Raw genomic sequence first — 18,451 nt, forward strand, 5'->3', positions numbered from 1 at the left:
TGTGGATTAGTTGCTAAAGTCTTTGTGTCTTGACCTCTTGAACTTTGTGAAGAGTTTTTCTGAGAAGATGGCTGTACTGCACTTAGTTGTGCTCTGGCTTGGCTTCGTGTATAGGGGCGAGCTGTGGTTTTGTGGCCTGTGTCAGCCAGATCTGTGTAGGGATTGCAGGGGGGTGCAGCATCCGGAGGTGCCACCATGGTTTGGCTACTGGATGGTGTCTGTAATTTATCTGTGGAGAGGGTCTGGGTTTGGGTCTGGTGTGGTTGGTTGGTGATGGCGTTCTGTGTGCCTCTGGATCTGGTGTCAGTTTTTGTGGGGAGGGCTAATTTCCAGATGTCTGGCAAGCGGGATGTGTCGTCACGCTTGTTCATGTTGTGAGGGTGTTTCTCTATCTCGATGGCTTCCATGATTATTCTCTTGTGGTGATGTTCCATGTTAAAGAGCAATTTGGAATCTGCAAAATTAATTTCGTGTCCTGTTTCTTTCATGTGTTGGAAAAGAGAGGAAGTTTTTTCTTCTTTTTTGACGGCATTCTTGTGTTCTGCGATACGTGCATTTATTCGTCTGTTTGTTTGTCCAATGTACGTGGCTGGGCAGACTTTGCAGGGTATTTCATAGACCCCTTGGTTTTCCAACTGGATTTTATCCTTGGGGTTTCTGAGGATATTGGCTATTTTTTGGTTGGTGCAAAAGGCTGTTTTGATATTGTGTTTATGGAGGATTTTGCTAATTTTATCTGTAGTGCCCTTGATATAAGGAAGGAGGGCCATGCCATTGTTTTCTTCTGTGTCTTGGTTTTTGGGGGGTGTTTCTTTTTGGATTAGCTTCGTAACCCTGTTTTGCTGGTATCCATTGGCAATTAACACATTTGAGAGATTCTGTAACTCAGTTGTCAAGTGGTCTTTGTCAGCCAGGCGTTTGGTTCTGGAGATGAGAGTCTTGGCTACGGAGTTTATTTGTGCAGGGTGGTGGTGTGATTGTGCATGTAAGTAGCGGTTGGTGTGTGTTTTTTTCCGGTAGATAGTGTGTCCTAGGGAGCCATCAGGTTTTTTGTAGATTAGGACGTCAAGGAAGGGAAGTTGGTTGTTGGCTTCTATTTCCATAGTGAATTGTATTTTGGGGTGTAGGCTGTTGAGATGTGTGAGGAAGCTATCCAGTTTTTCCTTCCCGTGTGGCCAAATTACAAAGGTGTCGTCAACATATCTGAGCCAAAGTTTGGGTTTGTGTTCTGACTTGTCTAAAGCATTGGTTTCAAAGTGTTCCATGTACAGGTTTGCGATGACCGGTGAGAGGGGTGATCCCATAGGTGCTCCTTCTATCTGTTTGTATCTTTGTCCATTGTGGATGAAGTACGTGTTGGTTAGGCAGTGGTTGGTCAGGTCCAAGATGTATTCGGGGGGATTGTATTTGTTTTGAATGGCTGTCAAGGCTTCATTAATGGGCACTTGTGTGAAGAGAGATACAACATCGAAGCTCACAAGTAGGTCATTAGGATGTAGGTTTTGCTTCTTTATTGTTTCTATGAACTGGAAGGAGTTTGGAACGTGTGAAGAGATGGATTCTGCATAGGGCTGAAGTTGCTTGGCGAGAAATTTAGCGAGATTTTGTAGAGGTGAGCCTATGGAGCTGACTATTGGTCTGAGTGGTGTTCCTTCTTTATGTATCTTGGGGAGGCCGTAGAGTTTGGGGCATCTGGATGATTTTTCTCTGGGGATGATTCTTAGCTGGATTTCTTCACTGATAGGAGAGGCTTTTATTTTGGATTTGGTGGTTTTTTCCAGATAGGTGGTGGGATCTGTTTTTATAGGTTGGTAGGTAGGATCTTGGAGTAGATTTGATAGTTTTGCTTGGTAGTCCGATGTGTTCATCACAACAGTGGCATTACCTTTGTCTGCTGGGAGAATGATTATGTTGTTGTCTTTCCTCAGGTTGGTGAGTGCTTTCTGTTCTTCTTTGTGTAAATTGCTTCTGGGTGGTTTGCTGGAGCAGAGGATGTTGGTGACTTCAAGTCTGATTTTATTGGCTTCATCTGGGTTGATTTTGGTTAGGCTAGCTTCGACTCCGCATATGATGTTTTCCGTGGGGATGCGTCTCGGGGCGACTGCAAAGTTGAAACCTTTGGAGAGTACTTTGGTTTCAGTTGTGGTGACAACTAAGTGCAGTACAGCCATCTTCTCAGAAAAACTCTTCACAAAGTTCAAGAGGTCAAGACACAAAGACTTTAGCAACTAATCCACACCTAATGACCCACCTAAGTGGTACTCAGGATATCACTCAAGAAATCACTCAAGATATCCCTCAAGTAATTAAGGAACAAAAGAAGAAAAGGCACACTAGCCTGGGAACTTCCTCTCTGCCCAGAACATTGGAGGCTATACACCACACCCCCTCAACAGTATTTATAGGAACTCAAACACTGAGATCCTGCTCTGTTCCAGTAACAAGAAGCCGAAAGCACCAGCCTGAAGATGACGAGTGAGACCTCGTCGAAACGTCGCCTAGACACCCCAACTTTTACACGGGAAGACACCCGAGGACACCAAAACCTGCATTCCAGTACCCGTGAAAATCTACGAAAGCAAATATCTCACCTCTACGGGGAGGAAACCTTCCAGCTGACAAGAACTTACGAGAAACTAGAAGTCCGAAGAGCCACCATCTTATGTGATCTCTTGTTCCTACGCAACTGCCGAGACAACAACTTAATTCCCACATGCTTCCAACTTAAATTCCATTCTAAAACCCCAGCTACCGAAAGGATCCTGAAACGAACTGAACTATCCCTAATCAGAAACGAACTACACAAGAAAAGATACCTACTAAACCAAACCAACAAAGATCTGCTCACTCTTCACCTCAAACTCTGTAACAAAATCCACCCTGCACTCTGGGACAAATGCAAACAACTAGCCGTCTGGAGAGCTGAAACGGAGACCTCACATAAGACAGACACACACACCAACAAACTCCACAAACTAGAGAAACGCCAGAAGCCCAGCCACCCTCCACAACAACCCATGAAACAAACAGTACATAACATATCAGACAGGATCCTCACCACAACTGAAACCAAAGTACTCTCCAAAGGTTTCAACTTTGCAGTCGCCCCGAGACGCATCCCCACGGAAAACATCATATGCGGAGTCGAAGCTAGCCTAACCAAAATCAACCCAGATGAAGCCAATAAAATCAGACTTGAAGTCACCAACATCCTCTGCTCCAGCAAACCACCCAGAAGCAATTTACACAAAGAAGAACAGAAAGCACTCACCAACCTGAGGAAAGACAACAACATAATCATTCTCCCAGCAGACAAAGGTAATGCCACTGTTGTGATGAACACATCGGACTACCAAGCAAAACTATCAAATCTACTCCAAGATCCTACCTACCAACCTATAAAAACAGATCCCACCACCTATCTGGAAAAAACCACCAAATCCAAAATAAAAGCCTCTCCTATCAGTGAAGAAATCCAGCTAAGAATCATCCCCAGAGAAAAATCATCCAGATGCCCCAAACTCTACGGCCTCCCCAAGATACATAAAGAAGGAACACCACTCAGACCAATAGTCAGCTCCATAGGCTCACCTCTACAAAATCTCGCTAAATTTCTCGCCAAGCAACTTCAGCCCTATGCAGAATCCATCTCTTCACACGTTCCAAACTCCTTCCAGTTCATAGAAACAATAAAGAAGCAAAACCTACATCCTAATGACCTACTTGTGAGCTTCGATGTTGTATCTCTCTTCACACAAGTGCCCATTAATGAAGCCTTGACAGCCATTCAAAACAAATACAATCCCCCCGAATACATCTTGGACCTGACCAACCACTGCCTAACCAACACGTACTTCATCCACAATGGACAAAGATACAAACAGATAGAAGGAGCACCTATGGGATCACCCCTCTCACCGGTCATCGCAAACCTGTACATGGAACACTTTGAAACCAATGCTTTAGACAAGTCAGAACACAAACCCAAACTTTGGCTCAGATATGTTGACGACACCTTTGTAATTTGGCCACACGGGAAGGAAAAACTGGATAGCTTCCTCACACATCTCAACAGCCTACACCCCAAAATACAATTCACTATGGAAATAGAAGCCAACAACCAACTTCCCTTCCTTGACGTCCTAATCTACAAAAAACCTGATGGCTCCCTAGGACACACTATCTACCGGAAAAAAACACACACCAACCGCTACTTACATGCACAATCACACCACCACCCTGCACAAATAAACTCCGTAGCCAAGACTCTCATCTCCAGAACCAAACGCCTGGCTGACAAAGACCACTTGACAACTGAGTTACAGAATCTCTCAAATGTGTTAATTGCCAATGGATACCAGCAAAACAGGGTTACGAAGCTAATCCAAAAAGAAACACCCCCCAAAAACCAAGACACAGAAGAAAACAATGGCATGGCCCTCCTTCCTTATATCAAGGGCACTACAGATAAAATTAGCAAAATCCTCCATAAACACAATATCAAAACAGCCTTTTGCACCAACCAAAAAATAGCCAATATCCTCAGAAACCCCAAGGATAAAATCCAGTTGGAAAACCAAGGGGTCTATGAAATACCCTGCAAAGTCTGCCCAGCCACGTACATTGGACAAACAAACAGACGAATAAATGCACGTATCGCAGAACACAAGAATGCCGTCAAAAAAGAAGAAAAAACTTCCTCTCTTTTCCAACACATGAAAGAAACAGGACACGAAATTAATTTTGCAGATTCCAAATTGCTCTTTAACATGGAACATCACCACAAGAGAATAATCATGGAAGCCATCGAGATAGAGAAACACCCTCACAACATGAACAAGCGTGACGACACATCCCGCTTGCCAGACATCTGGAAATTAGCCCTCCCCACAAAAACTGACACCAGATCCAGAGGCACACAGAACGCCATCACCAACCAACCACACCAGACCCAAACCCAGACCCTCTCCACAGATAAATTACAGACACCATCCAGTAGCCAAACCATGGTGGCACCTCCGGATGCTGCACCCCCCTGCAATCCCTACACAGATCTGGCTGACACAGGCCACAAAACCACAGCTCGCCCCTATACACGAAGCCAAGCCAGAGCACAACTAAGTGCAGTACAGCCATCTTCTCAGAAAAACTCTTCACAAAGTTCAAGAGGTCAAGACACAAAGACTTTAGCAACTAATCCACACCTAATGACCCACCTAAGTGGTACTCAGGATATCACTCAAGAAATCACTCAAGATATCCCTCAAGTAATTAAGGAACAAAAGAAGAAAAGGCACACTAGCCTGGGAACTTCCTCTCTGCCCAGAACATTGGAGGCTATACACCACACCCCCTCAACAGTATTTATAGGAACTCAAACACTGAGATCCTGCTCTGTTCCAGTAACAAGAAGCCGAAAGCACCAGCCTGAAGATGACGAGTGAGACCTCGTCGAAACGTCGCCTAGACACCCCAACTTTTACACGGGAAGACACCCGAGGACACCAAAACCTGCATTCCAGTACCCGTGAAAATCTACGAAAGCATATATATATATATATATATATAGTGTTTTTATAGCTTGATTTTGTTCTGTGAACCGCTCTGAGACCTCTGGGTATAGAGTGGTATATAGATTCAATGAATAAATGAATGAACAATTTAAATATCATCACATGAGAAGGAAGAAGCACCCATGTTTGCAAACCTATTTAAAATGGAAGACTTTTGTACTCAAGCTTTTCCAGTCATTGCTGTGAGTTGACTTTTTTTTAAAGGTTGTGGATAACTAAACTGCATATTGTTCCATCATGGTATTTCCTTGCAGTTTAGAATATGTATATGGAAGAGTAAATTTGATTAGTTGGCAATACTTCATTATGTTTTATGGTTGATATTCCTAATTCTTTTGTTATTTATATTCAGAATACCAAGTATTATGAATGCTTCCAACTGGTGCTTATTTGGCGTTGAGAGTAACTTCAGTAGTGGTCAAATACATTGAAGAAGAGACAAAAATATTTATTTTTTTAAAAGTAACATTTGCTGCTTCTTTTTATCCAGTTTTCTAAATGTTTGTGTTTTTAGATAAGCAAAAAGCATTTGCTGTTTAAAATGACTTCATTTATTACACTTTACTGATAATGTGGAAAAAGTAAAGTTGCTAATTATTTCAATATTTGTCTATCATGAAGTCTGAGGCACGAACTCCTTTTATCTTTTTTAAAAAGCAAACAGTTTCCAAATTACCCTGTGCTGTACCTCCTCGTTGAAAAGATGTGTTAGTCCAGTTGTTAAGCTGACAGTGTTGAATTATGTATGGGAAAATGTGGCAGCCTGAAGGTGTTTACTGTTAGACTAATACTTCCCCTAAATGACAAGAGCTTCTCTTCACAAGAAAACATATTATAAATATGCTTTGTTATGTCAGAACTAGCACAAACTGTGGTTAGCTTTAATCATGGTTTGTTCAGACGAGCCATCTTCACATTAAGATTTTAAAATCCTGGGTTGTATAGTGAAAACTAATTACAGTTTCCAGTTCAGACATAATGGCAAATAACAATTAATTAAAAATAGGGGGGCTGTATCCAACCAATTTTTATTGTCTCCATTAATTTCAGTGGGTATGCTTGGATGCAACTCAACAGCATATGCTCTTTACCGCCTAATGAACATGAGGGCAGTGGAGTGGGAAGCAGGCTCATGCATGCAACAATAAACTATGTTTTTATGTTACTGCTGAAAAAATATGCTGGCTCCTACTGGTTCACGAAGTGCTATTGCAATCCCTTTGCTGGCAGTACTTGACTTGAGGCACAACTGAGGATAAAACAGATTTACAAGAGAACCAAGATGAAGGAAGACTTTAATGCCCTTTGATTACTGGAATGATGCTTGTAATATGAATGTAATACACAATAGAATGGAAAGCAGTTTACTTTTTATAATGTGAAAACTATCTGCTGTTTGTATTGAAACCCTGAGACAATTGCATTTGTTAGTTAATACCAAGTTCTGTATACTGGCACCACTATTTTCTCCAAAGTTGGTCATTAAGAATGTTGTCTGTGCTTTCTTGGCACAAACTCTTTTGATGTGAATGAGGCTTTTACTTGTGAAACATGAAGTACCAGAGTATAAAGCAATTATACATAATTGTGTGTGTTTTCCCCTCCAGTGCCTGATGATCTTTCTGTAGAAGAGAGAGAAGAGCTTTTCAATATTCGCCGTAGAAAAAAAGAATTAATTGATGATATTGAGGTAAACATTTTCCTTAAATCAAAATGTCGGTTGCTCTGAAATTAATGGTACAAACTGTGTATTGAGTTGTAAAAAACTATGGTAGCTTTTTACCACAGTCTGAAGAGATTAATTTCCAATAATTGCTATTAGAATTAGGTGTTCCAAGTGCTGTACCTCTGCAGAAATTGATGTCATAGTTGTTGGCATCCATCTGTCTCAAGAGACAATGGAGAGCACCTCCGGGGGTGAAGTCAAACCACTGCATTATAGCACATAGTGACCTCCCCTGGGTGCAGGGGTCTCAAACCCTCAGTGAGTTAGGACTTCCCCTGCATGAGAAGACAGGCTCCGCCGGATTGAGCGCATAAGACCAATTGTGGGTCCAATGCAATGGTCAAGAAGGCAGTTTCTGCACATGTAGAGGGAAGTAAGGGGCAGATGGGGCCTGTCAAGCTGGGAAGATAGCCCATGTAGGAGAAGGAAAACTCTGATCCTAAACCTCTGCTGTCTTGTGGGATATCTTCAAGAAAAGAAAAGAGCAAGGAGTAAACCCTACACAAATCTGGAGTGGAATCCCAAAAAAGCTGGATGGGGCCTTGTATGCCTCCTTCCAGCAACTCCTGCAGCCAAGCTGGTGCCAAACGTATTGCTCTGCTTTCCTTTGGACCACATCAGTCAGACCAAAAGGGAGGTCTTATCGTCTGGGCAGCCCAGGACCATTTGCCAGGTGTGGCTGTTGTTGCATGCTGACAGCTTCTAGGAGCCACATGTGAGAACTGAGTGCAGGGTGAGGACCAAAGGTGGACAAACTACCCCAGAAGGAGCACAAGGTGTCCCCCACCAGAGGTACTACCCCTCCGCTAACACCTCATACACCCAAATGTCATAGTGGTGTATGAATAGTATGAAATTGCAGGTAAATACAACAGAGCAGACTTTTGTGATAGGATTGTTGCTCCATTTCTAAATTCAAAAAGAAGCCTGTGGAATCCACCTATTTTTGGAAAAGCTGTTTAATGTTCGCTTTTATTCTTCTCTCATTTTTGCAGCGGTTAAAATTTGAAATAGCAGAGGTTATGACTGAAATTGATAACTTGACAAGTGTAGAGGAAAGGTAAGCTAACTTTGTCACATATGTGCTTTATGGAAAAGCAGCATTCTGTTGCTTCAACTTTTTTGAGGGCCTTGCAGAAATAGCCTAACTTCCAGCAGAGACCTTGATCATCTTCTTGGCCCCTATGTACTGCCTGTCTTCAAGGGGGGGAATATAATTAGTAGTAGTTCTATTATTGAAATTTACTGCTTATTCCCACAAAGAGCTAGTTTAGCAAATGTAGGATGGGGTACAGCAACTAGTTAGCCCCATGATTATGATATTCAGCACCGCGGGCACTACACAGTTGAGAAATGGCAACTGTGTGCACTGTTTTGGGATGTGTCTCTCCCTTTTACCTTGCACATAACACCACTGTTCCTGTGTCATTGTAAATTTCCCCTTGATGGCTGTGCATTTGTGTAGGTTCTGCACATTTAGTATTAAACTTGGCTAAGATGATTCTTGCTATTTGGTCCATTAAAATCAATGGAGCATGTGTCTGGAACCTATAGGACACAAAATGTTGTTGTTAATTTATTTATACCCCACCTTTCTCCCTTCAAACTGCTAAAAATATAGGAAAAATCATGATTAAAAACATTGATAGAATTAAAGCTATATAAATCTATAAAATACTGTATATTTAAAACATACAAATAATTGTAATAAAAATAATTGTAATGGAATGGCACACACCCTTTAGTTAAAAGCAGTCATTTCCCAAAAGGCTGTCTTCACCTGCTGGCAGAAGGACAGCAAATAGGCAGCCTGTCTAGCTTCTCCAGGGAGGGAGTTCTGAAGTCTGGGAAGCAGCCACCAAGAGGGCTGTGCAATTTACTTATACACCAAAGTAATTAAGTAGCATCCTGATCTTAGCAAATAGGGTGTATCTAGCCTGCTGTGCTGTCTGCCACTTTCAGTACTTTTCTTAAAGTTAATACTCAGTGTGTCGCTCTGGGTGCATTTGGGTTTGTGTTGACTGGAATGCCACTAGAATGCAGTGTGTCCTCGTTTCTGCAACACTTTTTTCTGTCTTTGTGTGATGCAGCTAACATAGTGCAGACTCCCACAGTTTCTCTGGCACAATGTCCTTAGCTGGCATGTTCAGGCACTGCAACATCATAGGCTGCTGTTTTGTGCTAGCGCTGCAGCAGACCTAAAGGCTTATTTGCCAGTACAGAGACTCCAAAGATTGCACCGCCAATTGGCTTGGATTGAAATAATCCAGTTTAACTGGTTTGTGAGTTTAAGCCATGCACATTATCCTCTTTAATGCCCTTCCTCTAATGTATGTCAGGAGGGTTTAAACACAATGTATTAAAAATCTATAATGAAGTCAAAGCTACTTTGAATTATTTTTGAGGGTAAATATTTCCCTTTCACTTTGGGAGTAAAAGTTCACCCATTCCATCCTATTCGTACTAGCTGTATAAGATTAACATTTAAATAACATTTAAAATGTATACATCAAAGATGTTTAACCAAATACATCTGTGTAATCTTATTTTCCTTTTATTTCCCCCTTTACAAATATACAGCAAAACTACACAGAGAAATAAACAAATAGCTATGGGAAGAAAAAAGTTCAATATGGATCCCAAGAAGGTAGGACTTTTGTGTTCTTGAGAATGTATGCTTCTTATTTATTTATGAAGTTTTATATCCCACTTTTCAGTTACGAGAGATCCCAAGGCAGCTTGCAAAGTAGTTTAAAAACATATATACAATAAAATCACAATGAAGTACAGTCGTACCTTGGAAGTCAAACAGAATCCGTTCTGGAAGTCTGTCCGACTTCCAAAGTGTTCGGAAACCAAAGTGCGGCTTCTGATTGGCTGCAGGAATTTCCTGCAGCCAACCGGAAGCCCCAATGGACATTTGGGTTCCAAAGAACGTTCACAAACTGGAACACCCACTTCCAGGTTTGAGGTGTTCAGGAGCCAAAACGTCCGAGTACCAAGGAGTTTGGGATCCAAGGTGCAACTGTACAGAAGAATGGAGAGTTAAAAAGCCAGAGCAACATCAAACCATTTGTAGCAGTTGGTACAAATAAAAAATGACCCCAAAGACTGGCAAAATAAGACTGTCTCAGCCATTCACCTAAGGCAGGGTGATTCAACATATGGCTTGCCAGGCCTTTTTTGGCAGCCCCAGGCAAGGCAGGGAGCTGCAGCACGGGGAAGGAGACCTGAGAGCTCTGACAGAGTCCTAGAGTCCTCCTGTCTCCTTCCCAAAGCTTCGTTCTGTTTGCTTCATCAGCGCACATAAGGCACATGTATTCTTCCTTGGTGGGGATTTTATAGAGACCTGTGCTGGCATAAGCGCTAACAGACAGCCGCTGCCAGGGAGGGAATCAAGGCTGACTTCACAAGGATGATCCCAAGATGGAGCTTCATAGCTCATGCCATTGTTCTAGGGGGACTGCTCACCTTTCCCTGTGTCACATGCAAAGTGCTGCACTAGGCAACTGCCTTAGAGTGTTTGGCATATACTGAGTCACACCATTGACCTATTGCTCAGTATTGTTGCTGCTGGCCAGTGGCCTAGCTATCCACATTCTCAAGAAGGGAATGTTCTCATCCCTACCTGGAGATGCCAGGGATTGATCCTGCACAGAAAGCAGATACAGCCCTGCAACCAGGACTAGTCCCTGCTCTGTATTTCTCCATGTTATCGTTCCTCTGAAAGAGCACAGCAGATGTTGCTGCTCAATGTTTACATATACTATATTTAATAATATAAAGCACTTTATTCTCCTTGTCTCATATCTTTGAGACACAGCTTAACCAGCACATATTTGCCTCTTCTTTTAGTTCTTTGCCTTTTTCTTGTTCTTTTTTTCCTGCTCTAAAAGCTTGAATAGGTCTGGAGTCTTGTTTTTCTAAATGGTTTGTTTCGGAAGATGACAAAATATTTGCTTGGGGCATCTGAATTTCCAGAAAGCAGGCTTTATTAAAGCGAAGTAATTTCAGAAGCATACAGATTTTAAAAATGGAGTCTATTGATGAGATTTTGAATTGTGACTAATTTCTTAGCTTTCAGTGGTTTCCAGCATGAGTGGAAACATGGTTGGCAGACATGTTCCCCTTTGCAGTGAAATGTGCATCTTTCTTTGCGATTTTTAAAAATGAAGTTGATTGTTGGTATTCATGTTCCAGCTGGGTGTTCAGGGAAGTTTTCTAGATAGTAAAGCAATTCAGAGGGAGACTGGGTAGAGGAGAGGAAAGGTGGGGTAGGGGAAAGAGAGAGCATACAGTTTCCTATACTAAAAATAGCTTCTCAGACTGATAAAATGGCATTGGGTTTGCCCTGATAAAGTAGGTTGCAGTTGTTGACTGAATTGTCCAGTCGCAAAATATTTTACTGCTGTTGTTTCTGCAACCTGTCTGCTTGCATCCAAATGCTCGTTCCATTTGTTCACAAATATTGTTTTTCATTAGCTCCAGTTTATTTTTAAAAACCACATTTGAGCTTGCTGATTTTAAAAATGAATCATTGCCATTTCTGTTGCATTGTTGCAAGTGCCATTGCTGCTTAAGATAACAGCAATAAAACCAGTAATAAAAACATGATTAAACTCATTTAAATCCTGTTAAAATGCACACACGCCAAGAAGAAGAAGAAGAAGAAGAAGAAGAGTTTGGATTTGATATCCCGCCATTCACTCCCTTTAAGGAGTCTCAAAGCGGCTAACATTTTCCTTTCCCTTCCTCCCCCACAACAAACACTCTGTGAGGTGAGTGGGGCTGAGAGACTTCAGAGAAGTGTGACTGGCCCAAGGTCACCCAGCAGCTGCATGTGGAGGAGTGGAGACGCGAACCCGGTTCCCCAGATTACGAGACTACCGCTCTTAACCACTACACCACACTGGCCAACCTAAATTAAAAGGTGCAAACTTGCTTCCCAACAGAAAATAAAAAAAGGGGAGGACATACCCTAATGCGGTCTGGATTAGAGAGAACATCAAGCCATAATTTGGTGCAATATTAACAAGCCTTTCTTTTAAGGACCATTGGGCTCATCTGCTGACTTCTTCCCCTCATGCACCATGATTTCCTCCCACCCTTCCTCCTTAGTGTTTGGCAAACTACCGTATTTTTCGCCCCATAGGACGCACTTTTCCCCCTCCAAAAATGAAGGGGAAATGTGTGTGCTTCCTATGGGGCGAATGCAGGCTTTGCGCAGATCTCCGCAAGCCGTGGGAGCCCGCACCACACTCTCGCGGCTTGCGGAGAGTTGCCTGTATGCAGAGGGCTGGGCACGCTGAGCTCAGTGCGCCCAGACTTCGCACGGCTTGCTGAGAGTTGCCTGTTCTGGGGCCTTCCCCCACCCCAGCCCCGCGCCTGGGGGAAAAATAATCTTTTCCCCCTTTATTTCCCCCCCAAAAAACTAGGTGCGCCTTATGGGATGGTGCGTCCTATAGGGTGAAAAATACGGTATCCATTTGCCTTTTTCCAACCCGGTAAACCAGAGTTTGTGTTTGCCCTGCAAACCGCCATTGGAAACCGCCATCCTGGTTACTAATCCTGGTTTGCAGGGCAAACACCCCCCCAGTTTGACAGTTCTGATGAAATAACAAAATAGGATGTGCCACAAGCCAGGGAGGGAGGGAATAGCATTGTGTGAGTCCATGTATCTTTTAAAAGATTTAATTCATGTACTACCAAATCATAACTGTCTGTTATGTCTGAACCAGCTCACATGTCTGTGCTCTATTTCAAAGTCATTTGACAGAACTGGAGATTATTTTATTGACTTCAGGACATACCATTATATGTAGCTCTTTTTCAATCCTATGTATGTTTACTTAGAGGTAAACCCCATTCTGGTCATATTACAGGTTTCAGCCTTAGCTGAAATAAAGAGACAAGTTTAGATTAAAATACGGTGCATAATATATAAGGCTATATATAATTTTATAGATACAAATGCACTGAATGCTAATGTCACAGTTAGCTCCATGGCTCAGATTACTATAACTAACTGCTTTATCTGATGATACAGTTGTAATTACATGGTGTTATCTATTTTTCTATCTACTCACATTGAGGTTTCCCAGATCATGCTGTGTGTCAAGTCATTAGCATGATGAACAGACAAATATTCAGTTATAAGAAGATTATCTCTGTAATTTGCAATCCTGAGGGCTAACATGGAATAGATAATAATTTATATCATTACTATTTGTTTAGTAGATCTTCTAAAATGATTTAATGTAATAATAAAAGACTTGCAAACAACAAGCATCAGTTGCTTGTCAACAATATACCTGCATTTAATAAATATTGAAAAAGAAAAAATAGAGAAAAGAAGCAGGGATTAAAGATGCGGCAGATTAAAATTCCTTAATCTGTTTATAAACATACGTAAGTCTCTTGTATTGACTCAGACAACTGGTGCATCTAGCTTGGTATTATCTGTTTCAATTTAGGGTCATGCATGTCTTTATGAGTCTTCAAATGTGTATTGAAGATCTATTTATTTCCAGTTTATTTTCCTTAAAAGCATATTAGTCTGCTGCTGATGCTTCATCTGGTGCTGAATTGCTTTATTTGTTTTTAATGATATTATCCTGGGGTGAACAATATTGTTGCCTATTTCCACTGCTATCTTTTCAGAGGGTTTAAGGTGAACTGTGATTGTACATTTTATGTTTATATCTTGTAAACTGCTTTAACTGCCCTTTAGTCGGGCTAAAAAGTCCTTAATCAATATACAAAGCAGCTGTCCAAAGCCTTGGGCAGAGTTATTTTCCACCTTGTATACTTATAATCTTTTAACTAGTGATACAAGGAATTTATATTGGGATGCTATGGAGACATGATAATAATAATAATAATAATAATAATAATAATAATAATAATAATAATAATAATAATAATAATTTATTATTTGTACCCCGCCCATCTGGCTGGGTTTCCCCAGCCACTCTGGGCGGCTTCCAACAGAAATGAAAAATACACTAAAATGTCACATATTAAAAACTTCCCTGAACAGGGCTGCCTTCAGATGTCTTCTGAATGTCAGGTAGTTGTCCATCGCCTTGACATCCGGTGGGAGGGCATTCCACAGGGCGGGTGCCACCACCGAGAAGGCCCTCTGCCTGGTTCCCTGCAACTTGGCCTCTCGCAGGGAGGGAACCGCCAGAAGGCCCTCGGAGCTGGACCTCAGTGTCCGGGCAGAACGATGGGGGAGGAGACGCTCCTTCAGATATACTGGACCGAGGCCATTTAGGGCTTTAAAGGTCAGCACCAACACTTTGAATTGTGCTCGGAAACGTACTGATTACTCGGAAACGATTAGGCAAGGAAGAGTGCTATTGTGTTCATGTCTTGTTTGTGGACTTCCGCTAAGCACCTGATAGGCCGCTGTGAGAACAGAATGCAGGACTTTGTTGTGTAATTCAGCAGGGATGTTCATAATAGCTGATTATTTTGATTATACGTATTTTGATTTAGTTTCAGTAAGGTAAGGGGGATGATCCAAAGGCTTCCCAGAAAAGGTGAGCTTTGAGGAGGGTGTGCACAGATGAGGCTGCATTTGTCAACCATAGGCAAACTCCTACTTATCAATGAAATCGATATAATAACTCCACAGCTTAGTATTTCCAGAACATATAATCTTGTGAAGACGAAAGCAACTGAATTAATTTCCTCCTGCTGCTTTTTAGGGAATCCAGTTCCTCATAGAAAATGACCTCTTGCAGAATACTCCTGAGGACATTGCACAGTTCCTTTATAAAGGGGAAGGGCTAAATAAAACCGTCATTGGAGATTATCTCGGTGAAAGGTAAGTAGAGAACAACCTGTGTGTCTTTTTATGTTAAGCTTGACATGGGGAGCCATTCTTTGATTCTTTTTGTTCTCTTTGACCATGGCTATATATCATGCACATCTGTAAGAATATACATGCCATGCAGGAAAATAGGAACACCTGAGAAGTTTTTCAGTATGACTATGATGCAGAAATATCACCCCACTACCCAGCAGATGAAAATGTACTTTGAGGTTTTTGTTTTTGTTTTAAAATGGTTAAATATTTATGTTGAAAGCATATGGTGACCACAGTCCAGCAAACCAGCAGTGCATCTTAATGGGCAGCTATAGAAAGCAGAGAGTCTGTAGGCACAGACTTTATCCTATCACCTGTGGCCTCCCTACTAAGTAATTTGCAGTATTCAACTTACCTCCTTATATAAGCACATTTATTATTTATTCCTTTGATAGGAACATAGGAAGCGGCTATACATGACACCAAATGTTTGTCCAAACCATCCCAGTATTGTCAACTTTGTTTGGGCAGTAGTTCTCCAGGGTCTCAGGTGTTCACCTCACCTGCTGCCTGATCCTTTTAATTGCTGTGGATTAGACCTGGGGCCTTCTGGATATGATGTATATATTCTATGATTTAGCTGTGGGCCCTTCCCTATCCTTGTAAGGGATCTCCAACATTGACTCATAGCCTTTCTCATAATGTGCTTCCTGATCCTTCTTACTGGAAAAGCCATGGATTGAATGTGGAACCTTCTGTGTTCAAAGTGTGTGCTCTACCACAGCTCGAAGCAGCTCATATAGGTTTGCGAATTCCAAGGGGCATTTTCTCCATTGCATTCCTTTTCTTCTGAAACTCAGAGATCTTAAAAATAAAAATCTAGATAGGAATGCATGTGGTTGGGCAGGGACTGTTTCTTCTAACTGGAAGCAAAATGACACATTGCACAGGTGTATCTTCTTCACACATGCTTTCCTGAGTAGAGGAAACACTTATAAAAATAAGTGTATAGGATTAATGATAATTAAATGCTTGGGTTTTATGATGCAAATCTCGGGAGGTTTCAGAGTTAGATTTTGACAATCATGTGTGGCATTTAATGTTGAGACCAGAGAAGAAGAGCCTGCTAATCTTAGGAGACAGCTGGCTACATAATTATTAGCTATCAGCAAGGCTACTGCCTGTCCTAATAATAGTTATTTTCGTCTGTTTAATGTTGTCTTCTGTGAACATCTTATTGGTGGTAATATATAGTTTAAGCAGGCACTTCAGAGGGATAGCAGCATCCCCTAGCTTTTAATGTGAACAAATATTAAACATAAAGGCCATTCTGGCTGCAAATTTGACCTTTAAAATGTAGAACCAAAACTGCAATCAATGTATAGCAAAGACTGCAAACTTAAATCATCTTGAGAGCTTCTTTATCCAATTTAACCTGGATTTCCTGGTCTGCAAACAGCTTCAGGTCCCTCACCCCACCCCCCTTATACGTGACTGAAAATAGTACAGACTTTGGCAGAGAGTATCTTAATAGATACCAGATGCCTTATTGTGATGTAATGCTTCTTGGAGACAAAAATATGGGGCATCGTTCACAAGCTCCGTTGCAGTCGCAAAATGGCATGAACAAAAGTAGTAATTCATACCGGAGGACTAGATACTCTCAGTCTCTTTGGGTGTGAATATCTAACATGGTATTTCAGAGTTTCTTAGGAGTAAGGCTTTCTTGTGTTTCTGATGTAGGCAGTTGAAAGTTAAAGAACATTGTTCTGCAACAGAACTGAGCTGCTTTTTTGTGTTGTTCCTAATTTATGTCATTAAATTGTAGCTAATATAAAATATACTTTTTTAAAAAGAAAGTGTAGCTAACTATGTACATCTGGAGTGGGAAACTTCTGTTCTATGGGTCTAATTAAACCTGCTAGGCCATCGTATTTGCCCTGTGAGGCCATTGTGGCCAAGCTGCGTCCCCCTGGCCTATACCTGACAAATAGCTCAGGAGGCCAGGCCTAGTGAACACAGCAACTCTTCCCAGTAGATCTTGCCCCAATGAGGCAGTTGTGTGGACTGTATGAAAGTTTTGTAGCTTAATACTTAGCGGCACTGTGGCACTAGGAAGTGTTTAGAACTGCAGTCCTAGCCATGTTTACTTGAAAGTAAGTCTCACTGAATTTGGTAAGATTTACATCTGAGTAACAAGCTCAGGATTGTGCTGTACCACTTGTGAATGGCATGTCAGTTCAGGGGAGATAAGTTTTAGCCAAGTGTGTATTATCTTTAGCAAGTTATTTAGTGTCTGAGAATTTTCCAAACACTTTCTCGACATTTCTTCCGATGGTTAAATGTCTATATGTATACTAAAAATATATTTAAAAGACATCCTCACGTGCCCATCTGTCTTTGGGGAGGATCAGCTTGCAGTGCAGAAATGTACATTGTATGCAATAATTTGAATGTTTGCCATATATAAATTTTTATTAAAGTTTTCCATAAAAAGCAATAAACAAATCCATTTATATATCACATATTTAGCCTTACTTGGACCTCCCCCAACCTTTCTGACAATCTTTCGTATTTCCAATCCTCTCTTCACATTCCTTAATTTTATATTGCCATTAAGTATTATGTTTCTATCTTTGCTTGCCTTTTGACAATACTCCTTCTACTTTCACAAAGCCTCTTTAAAACACGCTAGCGTTGTACTATCCTCACATATACTTTCCAAATACTCTGTAAATTTCCCCCAGTCCTCAATAAAATTCTGGTCCTTTTTGTATCTAATTTTCCCCGTTAATTTGTCTAACTCTGCGTAATCTATTAGTTTTGACCTCCATTCCTCTAAAGTCGGAACCGTTTCTTGTTTCCACCTTTGTGCTAGCAGTGTCCTTGCTGCGACAGTAGCATATTGAAACAGTTTAAGATCTCTCCTACTTATATCCGTTCTTGTTATACCTAGAAGGAAGGTTTCTGGTTTTTTAGCAAAACTGTATTTTAGTATTTTCTTTAGTTCGTTGTATATAGCTTCCCAGAACCCCCTTACTTTTTTACAGTCCCACCACATATGTATGAACGTACCCTCCTTCTCCTTACACCTCCAGCATTTGTTACAGGTTTTATACATTTTTGCCAATTTTGCTGGTGTCATGTACCACCTGTAAACCATCTTCATTACATTTTCTTTTAGTGTGGTACATGCCGTAAATTTCAAATTCTCATTCCATATTTTCTGCCAGTCGTCGAAGTCTATATTGTATCCTAAATCTTTGGCCCACTGAATCATTACTACTTTCACTTCCTCATCTATTGTGTGCCATTCCAGCAAGATTTTGTACATTTTGG

At 41.2% G+C, this 18,451-nt stretch overlaps 1 protein-coding gene across 1 annotated transcript in view; it reads left to right on the forward strand.

Moving 5' to 3' along the window:
• Positions 1 to 18,451, forward strand: part of CYTH3 (cytohesin 3) — a 76,726-nt gene that overhangs the window by 36,855 nt on the left and 21,420 nt on the right. Inside the window, exons 2-5 of the mRNA XM_081889298.1 lie at positions 7,181 to 7,263; positions 8,295 to 8,359; positions 9,880 to 9,946; positions 15,012 to 15,130. Of these exons, the coding sequence (XP_081745424.1) occupies positions 7,181 to 7,263; positions 8,295 to 8,359; positions 9,880 to 9,946; positions 15,012 to 15,130 (334 nt within the window). The remainder of the gene's footprint in view (positions 1 to 7,180; positions 7,264 to 8,294; positions 8,360 to 9,879; positions 9,947 to 15,011; positions 15,131 to 18,451) is intronic.

Source organism: Podarcis melisellensis, assembly GCF_964234715.1.
Source record: "Podarcis melisellensis genome assembly, chromosome: 14".
Classification (NCBI taxonomy): domain Eukaryota; kingdom Metazoa; phylum Chordata; class Lepidosauria; order Squamata; family Lacertidae; genus Podarcis; species Podarcis melisellensis.